This window comes from Anopheles gambiae, chromosome 2 (genome assembly GCF_943734735.2).
Source record: "Anopheles gambiae chromosome 2, idAnoGambNW_F1_1, whole genome shotgun sequence".
Taxonomy (NCBI): Eukaryota; Metazoa; Arthropoda; class Insecta; order Diptera; family Culicidae; genus Anopheles; species Anopheles gambiae.
In genome coordinates, this window is record NC_064601.1 from 7,540,775 (window position 1) to 7,554,450 (window position 13,676).

Genomic DNA, 13,676 nt, shown 5'->3' on the forward strand with positions numbered 1-13,676 from the left:
AAATATGTAAATTTAATTCTAATTCTTGATTCTAATTTAAATTTTAAAAATGTGATGGTGCTGTTTACTTATCATGTAACAATATAGAAATATTGATTGATTACTTATTATACTTTACTCACATACTCTGAGACATGGACGCTGTCCAAATCAGACGAAGTTCTTTAAGCCGCGTTTGAGAGGAAGATGCTCCGAAGGATACTTGGCCCCGTTTGTGTGAAAGGACAATGAAGAAGCCGTTATAACGATGAAATATACAAAATCTACCGATACCTCATTGTTGTGCAGCGTATCAAGCTCACCAGGCTTCGATGGGCAGACCAAGTTGTACGCATGGTAAACGGACGACCAGCCCGAAAAATCTTTTTTAGGCCGTCCACAAGCACAGAGGAGGTGTGGTAGGCCTAAATTGAGGTGGCAAGATGGCATGGATGTGTCCGCCATTAAGGCCGGGATAACGAACTGGCAGACGAAGGCGCGAGACTGTGAGCGGCTTCGGACACTCCTGAAGCAGGCCAGACCGCAAAGCGATTGTAGCGCCGGATAAGTAAGTAAGTAAATACTTATCATACTTTACACAATATCAATATAAAACCAGTTTTGGAATCAAGCAAGTCAGAAAATGGAACAATAAACAATGTGTAAACAGGATTACAAAAGATTAAAACATCCTTTTCGGGTCTTGCAGGAGCATTTTAAAATTTGGGGAACATTTGCTCAAATTCATAGCTTCCAATGTCTATTATTGACTGTATACCATGACATCATCAATAAATACAGATTAAAAACAGGTTTAAAAGTACAATCCTGAAATCAAGACTGCAAACAAAACTCTCATTCAAAAACAAAAATGTAAAAAGCTCGAAAAAAACAGTATTTCAACCTTAAATGTACACTACTTCCTAGTACTTCCTGAACTTTATGCAGAATTGTAAATAGCGATATTAATCGTATTAAATGAAACTCATTTTCCCATTCAATTCACGATTGCATACAAAGGTTTCTGTACGCAAGAAGAATCTTGGAAATTATAGGGATCTCAAAAACAATATTTTCAGTTCACAGATTTGTATTTGCTTTTATCTTCTTAGAATAAATAACTTTCATTTTGTAACAGTCTGATCAAGTCTTTTCAAGATTTAGTGGTGGTAAGCGTATGCCGGGGCGGCGTACGACAGAGCCGGCTGCGACACGTAGGTCTTCGTGGCCAGAGGAGCGGCGTAAGAGATAGCCGGCTGCGACACGTAGGTCTTCGTGGCCAGAGGAGCGGAGTAAGAGATGGTCTTGGCCACTGGTGCGGCATAGGACAGAGCTGGCTGCGACACGTAGGTCTTGGTCAGAGGGGCGGCATAGGACAGAGCTGGCTGCGCGACGTAGGTCTTGGTGGCGACCGGAGCGGCGTACGAGATCGTCTTGGCTACCGGGGCGGCATAAGCGACGGCGGGCTGAGCAATGACCTTGGTGGCGACCGGGGCAGCAGCGACGATGGTCTTGGCGGCCAGAGGCTCACGGCGGACGACAGCGTTGAATCCGTTGTGCGGGTCAGCAGTGTAGTCAACGGTACGCTTGGTGCCATCGGGGTCAACGACGGAGTACGATCCCTGGACAACATCTCCGCTGCGCGACTCCTGCTGGGACTTGGAGTCTCCGGTCAGGGCGTCCGAGATGCCGTACGAGAACGAGTACTGGGGGTTCGCGTCGTACTCCTCTGGCTGGGCGGCGTACGCGACCTTGGCGATCGGGGCAGCGGCATAAGCGACCTTGGCGACTGGAGCAGCAACGAGGGCCGGAGCAGCAGCGTAGGAAACTGCTGGCGAGGCAATGAGGCCAGCGCGGGCAACGGCCACCACAGCGGCGAAGATCACAAACTAACGAAAGGAATTGATATTAATGACCATTTCCTGGACGGTTTTCGAAGTTCCTCCACTAGGAAACACGGATCCTTTGTAGGAACCTACCTTGAATGCCATGTTGAGATGTTTTGGTGACTTGTTCACTGTTGAATGCTGCAGATTGAACTGTGCTGTAGTTCACTGTCAACATGGTATTTATACGGACCAAGCGGTCTGCTACACTTCTGTTCTTGAGTCTCAAATTGCATCAGAAAAATGAAAGAGCGTTGGTGAGGGAAGGGTAAAGCCGAGCTCAATCGAGTTTTCGATAGTATGTGATCTCCCTCTCCTAACCGTAACAGGTCGTTCCGTTCAATGACCGTGGTGTAAATGTGCGTGTCGTATACCGCTATATGACCATACGATGCAGGAAAAGAAGGAACTTGTGACCAATTTCGATCTCTTTCCCTTTTTACTTCAGCGATCTTCCAGGATTAGGAAATGTGCAGAACGTTTTGCAGCAGAATTGTACACATGTTTCATCTTTGTAGTTTTTACGTATTCATGTCATTCCAACAAACTTCAACAACGTTAATGCATTAGTGTAAGATGTTTGTCTTTTCTTAGCTTTGGCCAAAAATGATGTTAAATAATTCATCGACAGTGTTAAAATGCTAATGACTTGGGTTCACAAAAATAATTGTCAAAACATTTCAAATTCTGTAATAATAGCGTAAATGGTAAATAATATTAGGTTTTTATAGGTTTATTACGTTCATTACAACGTGTTCAACATGAGTCAGTTATTGCCTTAGGGACTAATATTGCCAAGTAATATATATAAATGTTTATGTCAATCTTTTGAGTAAATTATAAGGTGTAATTAAGCAAATAGAAATTATCTGCTTCAGTTCAACCCTTATTATCTTGACCCCCATAGTCCATGCTAAACTTCACTCGAGAAATATGACGATTAATAGAAACAAACAAATGTCCTACTCCGTTGCAAAATCCTAAGCAATCGGTTTGAAAATCCGCTTGTCACTGTCATTTCATGACAGAAAGGCCAAACTCAACAATGACTCAGAAGTAATCAGTAAGACAAGTAAGACAAAGTCAGTCGGCTATGTGTCTATTCAGGGTTGATCTTAAGAGCATTTTTGTAGCAAATGTGATATGGTGATACACGTCTTCTTCTTCATCGTCTATGGCGCAAACACCTACGCGATTTTAATAATCCAGACTCTTAGAGGTACTTGAATAGTTAGTCCTAGCTACGATATGGGTGAAATCGATTTGGTTGAATACTTATCATCTTTTCTTCTTCTTCTTTTTCTTCTTTTTCTTCTTCTTCTTCTTCTTCTTCTTCTTCTTCTTCTTCTTTTTCTTCTTCTTCTTCTTTTTTCTTCTTCTTCTTTTTCTTTTTTCTTCTTCTTCTTCTTCTTCTTCTTCTTCTTCTTATTTGGCACAACAACTGCTGTCAGTCAAGGCCTGCCTGTACCACTTGACTTGGCTTTCAGTGACTTACTGATTAGACATAACAAGATAGTCAGTCCTATGTATGGGAGTACGGTCCATTCGGGGCTTGAAATCCATTCCATCTTACTATTATTACAAAACACAAATTTGATGTCATGCAAGTCAAATTACCTTATATTAAAATAAGATAAATTAAAGGCTTGTCAAAAAAAATTAAAAAGGACAACCAAAGTTCAAGCTATCTAACACCTCTTTTAGAAGAAAGAACTACAAAGCAGCGAGAACATTAAAGATTTTAAACGTTGAAGTTACATTAATTCCTAGTACTTCCTGAACTTCCTAGGGAAAACATTATGAAATGATTCTCCCCATAGCCTGTCTATTAACGGCTTGTCCAACATTATCAGCATAGCAATAGTAGATACGGCATATTATCATAGCTCAAGCAGACATTCAATCGAAGAAGATATAATTGGAATTCAAATAACAAAGTTTTCAGTTCACAGTTTTGTATTTGATTTTTTTCTTGCAATAAATAACTTTCATTTTGTAACAGTCCAATCAAGTCTTTTCAGGATTTAGTGGTGGTAAGCGTAGGCCGGGGCGGCGTACGACAGAGCCGGCTGCGACACGTAGGTCTTCGTGGCCAGAGGAGCGGCGTAAGAGATAGCCGGCTGCGACACGTAGGTCTTCGTGGCCAGAGGAGCGGAGTAAGAGATGGTCTTGGCCACTGGTGCGGCATAGGACAGAGCTGGCTGCGACACGTAGGTCTTGGTCAGAGGGGCGGCATAGGACAGAGCTGGCTGCGCGACGTAGGTCTTGGTGGCGACCGGGGCGGCGTACGAGATGGTCTTGGCTACCGGGGCGGCATAAGCGACGGCAGGCTGAGCAATGACCTTGGTGGCGACCGGGGCAGCAGCGACGATGGTCTTGGCGGCCAGCGGCTCACGGTGGACGACAGCGTTGAATCCGTTGTGCGGGTCGGCCGTGTACTCGACGGTGCGCTTGGTGCCATCGGGGTCAACGACGGAGTACGATCCCTGGACAACATCTCCGCTGCGCGACTCCTGCTGGGACTTGGAGTCTCCGGTCAGGGCGTCCGAGATGCCGTACGAGAACGAGTACTGCGGGTTCGCGTCGTACTCCTCTGGCTGGGCGGCGTACGCGACCTTGGCGATCGGGGCAGCGGCATAAGCGACCTTGGCGACTGGGGCAGCAACGAGGGCCGGAGCAGCAGCGTAGGAAACTGCTGGCGAGGCAATGAGGCCAGCGCGGGCAACGGCCACCAGAGCGGCGAAAGTCAGGAACTGTCAGGATAACAAAAAAAACCAACGCTACAAAACACTGCACAAGCCACATCTGCACTGTGCTACCTCAGCACACCTTACCTTGAAGGCCATGTTGACTGTTGGAGAGGTGATGTTGTTCACAGTACAAAGGATTCAATCGAACTGTACCGTGATTGGGACCGGTGATCCAATTTATACGAAATGAAGCACAACGAAATGGTTCAAACAACAACGTCTTTTCCGGTTTTTCGACGCCGACCAACGTTTTCGACGGCGGACCAATATTGCGATTTTTGCCGTGCAGAGCCGTGCTTGAACTTGAGTTCGTTGCCTTCACTTTTAAAAAGGCGTTACTAAAAGGTCACATTCGTGCGTTCTTGGTCGGTAAACGATGTGATTTTGAATTCCACAACATTACTGAAGCACACTAGCAACTGGCATGAGTTGCACTATTATTAATCCACTCTGTGGACCACATCCGTGGACACTACTTTGTCAACGATAAGTGTTTCTACGAATGCTTTTCATGCGTGCATCTTGTATATTTTACATTTATTTCCAACCGAAATTGCATATTCAACGGTTCCGTTCAATTTAAAGCAAAAAAAGTAAGCTTATTACAGAAAATAAAGAGTATTTTTTCAGTAAAATATATTCCGAAACCGGCTAGAACAAAATCGATACACTTTCACTTTTATTCTTGGCCATGGGACAACTGTCCTTGATATTATGTAACGCCAAATGGCATATCCAGTTTGAGATTCTCTTTTACTGCGATATTCTGTCTCGGGCGTGCGAACATCCGAAGAAAACAAACGATCTCGTTCCATGGATCGCCCGGTTTGAAGTGCAAGAACATACACAAAAAAGCGAAAACATTTGTAATATTGAAAACATTATACAACTCCTACATCAGGACAAAATTGTGCAAACGCCCCGGAGTGACCCACTAACCAGACAAACATATTACACGAGCAGGACCCTGACATTCACTGCCTTTTAAAGTGTCGCTCAGTTTCGTTAATCGAATCCCACGCATCTCGAGTTTTGCGCTGTACGTAACGAGTGCGCAACTGTTTGACCTAGTTACGGGCTGGTGTATTGTTACATTTTACAATGCAGGGATTTAAAATGGCTTTGAATTGGCACGTAGATTTGTATAAAACTTGTAAGTTTTTGCAACTATCACACTTGCTGTCCGCCACAAATTCATTCGGTGGTCCCCAATCACTTTCCGCTGACTGTGAAGTCTGTCATGCATCAAACATGACGTTTTTCTAATTTTCTTTCACAACAGGTGAATTGGAACAGCGGTATCCACACTATGCTTTTGACACGCATTCTAACCATCATCCTTCACGGGAGTCATGCGGAAACCTTCGGCCAAACAGCACGATCAGTCTCGCCGCGTAACATCGGCTTCCTTTTTGGCAAGTCAACAACACCAACAGCTCTGCACACGCCACGGGAGGGCAACATCGAGGGTCCTCTAAACTAAACCCTTCTCCGGCTGGTGCCTCATCGGGACGAGTGATGAGAGATTCGCTGGAATTTGCACAAACACACACCCGAGGTACCCGCAGAAGGTGTACGACGAACGGAAACCGGTTCCTCGTTTCGTGAGACGCGTTTGGGCGCAACCTTCCCCCGGGCGTACCCACGGACGACAGTTTCAAGCCGTAGAGAACCTGGGGGGAGGACTCACTCGTTAGGTACTTTGACAATGACACACGGTCAAGGTGATTGGATGGTTTTGGGGCACACGTCTTTAGGGCGAGTGTGTAAGCCGCACTCGCCCGATGCTAACGATCGTGTATGTCCGTCTAATCGCCAAAAATGTATCGCCAAGAGGTGTTTGAACCGTACGAAGGTTGCAAAGGGTTACGCTGGGATCTGAGCTGCAGCGTCGTGTAACATTGAGCCTTTTGGTTCCGCTTCAAATTATCCAATGTTTCGCGGATCGGAAGAGATGTACGTTTTGCTCTAATTTACCATCCTTTTTTTCAAATATGCTTTGCAGTGTCTCGACGCAAAGAACCAAGAAGTAATGCAATTGAAATGCTAATGATAATGATGACGACGAGTGGAGTCCGTTAAGAGTCTGATTGCATTGCAAATCTCCTTGTTTCGTTACTCCCTTCGCTTCGCTCATCATCCACAAGCACAAGAGTTCGTTAGTGAGCCAGTCTATCGCTTCTATAAACGTATCCTCATTCTGTTCAGAACGGAAAGGTGTGTGTGTTATAAAATTGCCTCATAAACGAACCCTCTCGGTATCATCAGCAACATACCTGCCAGAGCCTGCATGCAGATAATAAATTAACAAATCACATTCGTGTGCTGATGAGTGCAACATTTAGTTAGTCTCTTCTTGGTCATAGTAAGCCCTCGTCAGCCCGCTACGAGCATCATCAGTACACAACCAGGGCAATAAAATTTGGCTCCGCTGTGTAGCTGGAAAGAGCAACAAACAAGAGCAAACCTAAAAAAAACTTACATTTTTTCTGTGCATTTAATTGCACAACTACAGCGCGAAGATAAATTGGTGGGCGAGTGCAGTAAAAATATGATGTACCAGCATGGTATCCTTGTTTGAAGAAGGAGAAGAATTTCTCTCCCACTTGCTCTCTTTGTATCCAACCATCCCTTTCACTCTCTTGCTACGAATGTCATGTTGAACGGGCCCCATCGGCGGAAGACCGCTCCTATGGCGCGGTTTTACGATGCCAATAACCGTCGCCGACATGTTGGTGGAAGGAAAGCTGATTTAATTTTCTTCGCACGGTTCACCTCTCGTGCTTGGCGCCATGCGAAAGAGGTAAAAACGGCTTGTAATAGAATTTCGAACACCGACCAGTATTGCTGAAGTTGTTGTAGCTCAAGTTCTTGTAATAAATTTAATTCCATCACTTTCACCGTACGCTCCACACAGCCAGTGACATACACGCAGACAAGGTAGCGCGCACGGGTGGCAAACTTTTGTACTGAAATTTACTTTCGACATTGGGGAGAGAGACTCAGCAAAAGCTCAGCGTAAACGAGGCAAGCAAATCAAATTAAACTTTGCACAGTTTGCAAACAAAAACACTATAATACTCGGGACTGTGGACTGTGGTTCTCTTGTGTGGGCAGAAGCGTAGGTTAAAATAAGTTTGTGTTTGCGGAAACTACTAGCATGCTCCAGTGCACTTGATCATAACAATAGGCAAACATATTTTCAAGTGCACCTAAGCGTGCCACTCTTCCTCTTGATGTCTTGTTGCTTAGGTTTCGGGCCAACCAATGTCCACGTGACCATCGTCGATGGTCAACCGATTGCATCCATCCGTGTGTTCTGTTGTTCTCAAACCAGGTTTCTTCAAAACTGCTGTGTACAACTCTACCGCTTCAGATGAAGGGGTCCAATATCGATTCCATCGAAAGTGGAGAGCCTCTCTAACTTGTCTGGGTAAAATCTAATGCCGGTAGCAACCATGCTGCCAATCAGAAGTTTCTCGTGAAGTGTTTGCTGAAGTAGAATTCAAACGGCAGCCAATTTCTAAGACTAGCATATTCAGAAAACAGAATACTTCCTAGGACATTACATTGTTCCACCCTGAGCTTCGGTTTCTACAGCATAAGTTCTGCCCTTATGCTCTACGAACCAATGCCAGGAAGTTCGATGTTTTTTGCGAGCTCCAAAAGTCGCTTGACAACAGTGTGTCCGCGATCAGTGTGTCCTCGAGAGGGTGCGAACCGGTACGCGTGCCAAACGGTGGCTCGCGCCCAAACTCGTCGTAGCAAAAAGTGAAGGCATCGAACTCACTCACGTTTGGGCACACGTGAGAAAATACACATGCTGCCGGCGTGATCGAAATCGCCCCACCGATCCACTACCGCTCCAGGCCCGCCAACCTCCAGCTCTCGCCAATAGTGCCAAAACAGCGTCGATACAACTCAACCTAGCGCTACTGTTACGTCAGCCCTCGTTCGGTCAGCGCGGTATAAATTGGTTCACCGTTTCCGATCACGGCACAGTTCGGTCGAGTTCTCTGCACAGCGAACAACAGCTCCAACATCTGCAAAACACCAACAACCATGGCCTTCAAGGTAAGGTGTGCCCGGTGCAGCCCGATGGTGGGATTTTCGATGCTAACGATTCGTACATCCTTCCCCGTTCGCTCTAGTTTGTCGTGTTCGCCGCTCTGGTGGCTGTTGCCCGCGCTGGATTGATTGCCTCGCCCGCTGTCAGCTATGCCGCTGCGCCGGCCTACGTTGCTGCTGCCCCGGTCGCCAAGGTCGCTTATGCCGCTGCCCCGATCGCCAAGGTCGCGTACGCCGCCCAGCCAGAGGAGTACGACGCGAACCCGCAGTACTCGTTCTCGTACGGCATCTCGGACGCCCTGACCGGAGACTCCAAGTCCCAGCAGGAGTCGCGCAGCGGAGATGTTGTCCAGGGATCGTACTCCGTCGTTGACCCCGATGGCACCAAGCGTACCGTCGAGTACACGGCCGACCCGCACAACGGATTCAACGCTGTCGTCCACCGTGAGCCGCTGGCCGCCAAGACCATCGTCGCTGCTGCCCCGGTCGCCACCAAGGTCATTGCTCAGCCCGCCGTCGCTTATGCCGCTCCGGTAGCTAAGACCATCTCGTACGCCGCCCCGGTAGCCAAGACCATCTCGTACGCCGCTCCGGTCGCCACCAAGACCTACGTCGCGCAACCGACTCTCTCGTACGCCGCTCCAGTGGCCAAGACCTACGTGTCGCAGCCGGCTCTGTCGTACGCCGCCCCGGCTTACGCTTCCTACCACTAAGCGCCTAAAGACTGTTTGATGTTGACCATGTTATGTTTGACGGAACTGAGATGATATTTATTGTACAGATTTGCAATACACGCTATGGCAAAAACGAGATGGATCTAGCACAGATCCTTACCTGAAACCTACAAGCTTGTGTACGCTTTTTTGTGAGTTAATGTGGCTCTTTTCCTTAGAGAGTATAGTAACCATGTGCTATTCCGGTACGACCTGAACCGGCGACATGTACGATCAGGTTCATCAGCAGTTGTCGGGGTTTTGTTTGAGAACTTGCAAAACCGTTTGATGTCGTGTGATAGTAGATTCTGCTCTTCCCATCTGCCCAGCCACTTTCTGTGATTTCCGGACGTTCAGCAAAAGATTAAAGCAACTGTCGCTCAAACGACGAGGAGTCGGCCACGAAGCAACGACCAGATGTGGTGTGTATGTATGTGTGCAACCCTCAAAACGATTCACCTCGCCTTGTCGCCCAAACTTAAACCGCACGCCACAAAAATATCAGGAACCGGAAATCGCTCAAAACACTCGTTCGTTCACCCATCGCTGGGGTCGCTTTATCCTTATCGAAAGTATACCCCCGCAAGACCCGCGCAAGACCACCAAATTTTGACACGCTACGGCGCGGACGCGGAAGGAAACTCCACCACAAAGGCGCCTGTCGATATCAGTGATTTGTCGCTTTCGGTTCACCCGACTTCCAGCTTTACGTTTCTCTACTCTCATTTGCCACTTCCGCTCGTCATCGTTTCCTGTACGACAGCACACACATACACACCCCAAACACGTGGCGCGCTTGCACATGTCGTCCGGCAAAGCGGGCCGAAAAAATGGCACGCCGGCAACGACTGGCTGGAGGGCAGCCAAGACCCGGGCAACAGGAGCTTCCCCCGAGACGAGATGAGGCAAATTTTTGCGACACTTGATACACGGTATGAATATATTATTGGGCCTCCTTTGCTTTCATTCCCTCGCACAAAAAGGACGATTGCTTATTCCCGCCATCGAGAAAGGTGTCAAATCTGTCGCCTTTTTTCCATTGGTGCCCCTCTCGTGAAGGAAAAATCACATCGACGTGACAAATGCAGATTGAATACGCGCGGCGACAGTGTCACCGGTGTGGAAAACCGTTTCTCGTTTCCATTCCCAGTTCATCCCCAGATTGATGGGAGAAAGGTTGACGGACGGTTCATCAGCGGCACTGTGCCAAGGCTTCGGTGGGAGTTCCTGATGGCAGAAGAAGAATCGTAAGCGTTTTGTCACCTGATCGGAGCAGCCCGACCATTAGTGGCTTCATTGTGGGCGCTCGGTCCAACGCGTAAAGTGGCCGCCCATAGATTGATAAAGATGTAGGGCTCCCGCCCCACCGGGAAAGCGTCAGAATTTCAATTACATTTGTTTATATCGATCGAGTGAGCGGGACACCAGCACCACTGGAACACGGCAGCTGCTGGTGACGGAGCAAAAAGAGCAAACACAGGCTCTCGCCTACCCCTACAGGACCGACCCGGCTTCATCCCGGGTGATGGAATCCCACTTCCGCTCGCTTCCCATGTTTTTTTTTTCGATGGTGTGTGGAAAACTTCAATCAATGTTACCGATTTTTTGGTTACGCTCGAAGAATCGACAAACGAGAATACCAGCAAACAAACGACACAGTGCACTGCTACGCGGGGACAGGTTGAGTTTGGGGAGGTGTGCGTAGGATCCATTTTCCGACCCGTGGTGTACGCGGGGAAAGGCCCGCGAATCAACAAATCGAGGTAAATCGAGAAAATTGAATTTGTGTTTGGATTACAAATCACAATTTCGCTCTTCGCACCGCGCCGCGCGCTTCGAGAGGTTGCTCATGTAAAAACCGGGTCCGCGAATTTACGACCCAACCCCACACGTCCACGTACACGGGGTAAGGGAAGGGTCGGAAGGGTGGGACAAAATTGCAATGCACGCAGTGGTGTTGATTGCTGCGTGATCAGAAGCGAGTGTAAGCGCGGCCCTGTTGTAGCCTAACAATCAGTACTTCCGGCTGGCTAGCGCAAACAAAGTACCGAACAGTTGTACCAATGGCAACACCGTGCAATTGCGCAGAAATATGGTTGTTTAAATGTGTAAATACTCCGTGTGTTCATCAATGCAAGTGAATAATTTGTATCAGTTTGAGCAACAACAAAAAAGAATACATAAAAAAGCATTCCCACCCGGAAAATGTCAAGCACCTCAAAGCCATGCGGTGCGTGCGTGTGTAGGTGTGAAGCATAATTGTGTAGCTGCTTGTGTGTTGTACATATCCTTCCCAACACCCCACAGCACGCCCGTTACGAACGTACCCCAGAACCTTTATCCCCTCCCCAAACCACACAAACGCAAACACACTGTCGACAATTAATGAACTACAAACACCTACAAACCAGGTTGGCTATTGGGCGATGCCGTAGGGTTTCGAGATCTCACAAATTAGCTGCCCGAAACAAATATCAATTACGCACACCACCGCTAGCTGATGACACCATTAATTCCTTTTCAGTGTGTGTGTGTGTGTGTCACTTTCTCTAGCGATACTGGCAGTGAAGATGAATGGACCACTGCGGGGAAGACCGATGGGCCGATGATCCTTGTCACGGAGTCGTCCGAGGCAGCAGTTCCAAGCGGCGTGTGGTTTGCTTACTGGGGGATGTTGCTGGGGCTGTCGTGAGGCCACCATCATCCCGCGCCCGTTGCGATCGCCCTGAGTGGGCTGGTGTGAAATTGATTGCGGATAATGACTGCCGGGGATTCGAATTACGTGGCGCCCACTTTACGTGCCCACAACATTCAGGATAACGCACTCGGGTCGAAGCTGCCCGGGAGCTGTTACACACACACACATGCATGACCGTTGCATCATCATGTATCCGGAAGGTACTGAAATAGCCCGTGCGCCTATCTTGCCGCTCCTTTTTCCGGCGATTGGGAAGTGTTAATCTTCTCGCCAAACGAACGCCAATCATTGTACATACACACACACACACACACACACACACACACACACACACACACAAACACATCCAAAGTCTGATGAACATGGGCCAGGATATTCGAACCGATGTGTGTAGTGCAGAAAGCACACAACAGCAACAACAACAAATTAGTAGAGAGTGTGAAACGAGAAAACTGAGATCGAGCTATTTTTATCATTCCTTTTTTATCCACCACATTTCAATAGTCACCAATACTGGGTGATTTTTCATCGACATTTCCCCACCCCGGCCCGACCCAATGGCAGTGCGTGTTTGTGGTAGGTTTTCGATTTCAATTCCCCCATCGGCAGGATGCTGTTTTGTTGTAAAGTACAGGCTCTCTTTTGTTTGTCCACACGTTTGTTCGCCGATTGATAGGTTGTGTTTTCCCACCTTCTCTTATTCACTCTCTCTCTCTCTCTCTCTTCGTCTCTCTTGATCACTGTAAAACGGATTTCCATTCTATTAGTTTTGATGAGAAATCTGTTAAGTAAACATCGCTACCGATTAAACTGCACGTTACTGTGCGCCCCCACCCAATCGATGGGTAGGGATTCATTTGTATGAATGGGGATTTTCAATCTCCCTCCCCAAAGCCCGCTTTTTCCAGTTTTTCAATCATGTTGTCGTGCATTGAAAATAAGCACCTTAATCAAAACCGAACAAAAATGTATGTGTGTATGTATTTTTTATTGTTATTACACCCAAAATCAACATCCCCCAACGCTCTACAGCGCATTTACCTCTACTAAGTAACGCTCTGTGTTTGTGTAATAAATTCCCACACGCATTATGATTCGCTTGGGAGCAACATAAATATTTAACTCACCATCACCAGCCCCGGCGAATAGCTTCAAATATCGGTGCGGTTTGCGTAACATTTAATGCACCCATGAACAACCGGCTGACTGGCTTAAGTGGTGGCCGTTTCTTCCGCATGGTGCATCTTCCCCTATCTGAGGGGGTAGTTGGATTTGCAACCGGGAACACAGCTCATCCGACAGGAACTGGCTTATGATCTGCATCTGCAACAAACACACAACCGCTTCGACTAAACGCATCACGCAACGGCATTCGAAGACCACCCAGGCCATCAATGCGGAGACGGAGAACATCCAGACAAATTATGATCACACACACAAGCGGGCGAACATGGAAATAGAGGCGGAAAAACAAGATCAACTCTGGGCTGGGTCCAAGGGGTTCACCACAACATCTGCTTTGCCGCATTTGCTGGAAAATGGCTGAAGGAATTCAATTTTCCCCATTCTCATAAACATTGGA

General features: G+C 47.3%; 3 protein-coding genes across 23 annotated transcripts in view; 1 reads left to right on the forward strand and 2 right to left on the reverse strand.

Moving 5' to 3' along the window:
- Positions 1–13,676, reverse strand: part of LOC5667695 (papilin) — a 65,762-nt gene that overhangs the window by 38,511 nt on the left and 13,575 nt on the right. The gene's annotated exons all lie outside the window — the stretch shown is intronic.
- LOC3290498 (paternally-expressed gene 3 protein) lies at positions 1,052–4,840 on the reverse strand. Its single transcript, XM_551138.3, has 4 exons — positions 4,700–4,840; positions 3,892–4,618; positions 1,959–2,023; positions 1,052–1,868 (listed from the first exon to the last, which is right to left on the reverse strand). Exons 1-4 carry the CDS (start codon positions 4,709–4,711, stop codon positions 1,140–1,142), a joined length of 1,533 nt encoding a protein of 510 aa, XP_551138.3. The 5' UTR covers positions 4,712–4,840; the 3' UTR covers positions 1,052–1,139.
- LOC1281505 (cuticle protein) lies at positions 4,985–9,523 on the forward strand. The gene is made up of 2 exons (XM_321427.5): positions 4,985–8,689; positions 8,767–9,523. Exons 1-2 carry the CDS (start codon positions 8,678–8,680, stop codon positions 9,394–9,396), a joined length of 642 nt encoding a protein of 213 aa, XP_321427.2. The 5' UTR covers positions 4,985–8,677; the 3' UTR covers positions 9,397–9,523.

Coding starts and splice junctions, on each gene's coding strand:
- LOC3290498 (XM_551138.3), bottom strand. Junction 2,024..3,891: donor GGCCTACGCTTACCACCACT/AAATCCTGAAAA, acceptor AGTGAACTACAG/CACAGTTCAATCTGCAGCAT. Junction 1,869..1,958: donor ATCTCAACATGGCATTCAAG/GTAGGTTCCTAC, acceptor TCCTTTCGTTAG/TTTGTGATCTTCGCCGCTGT.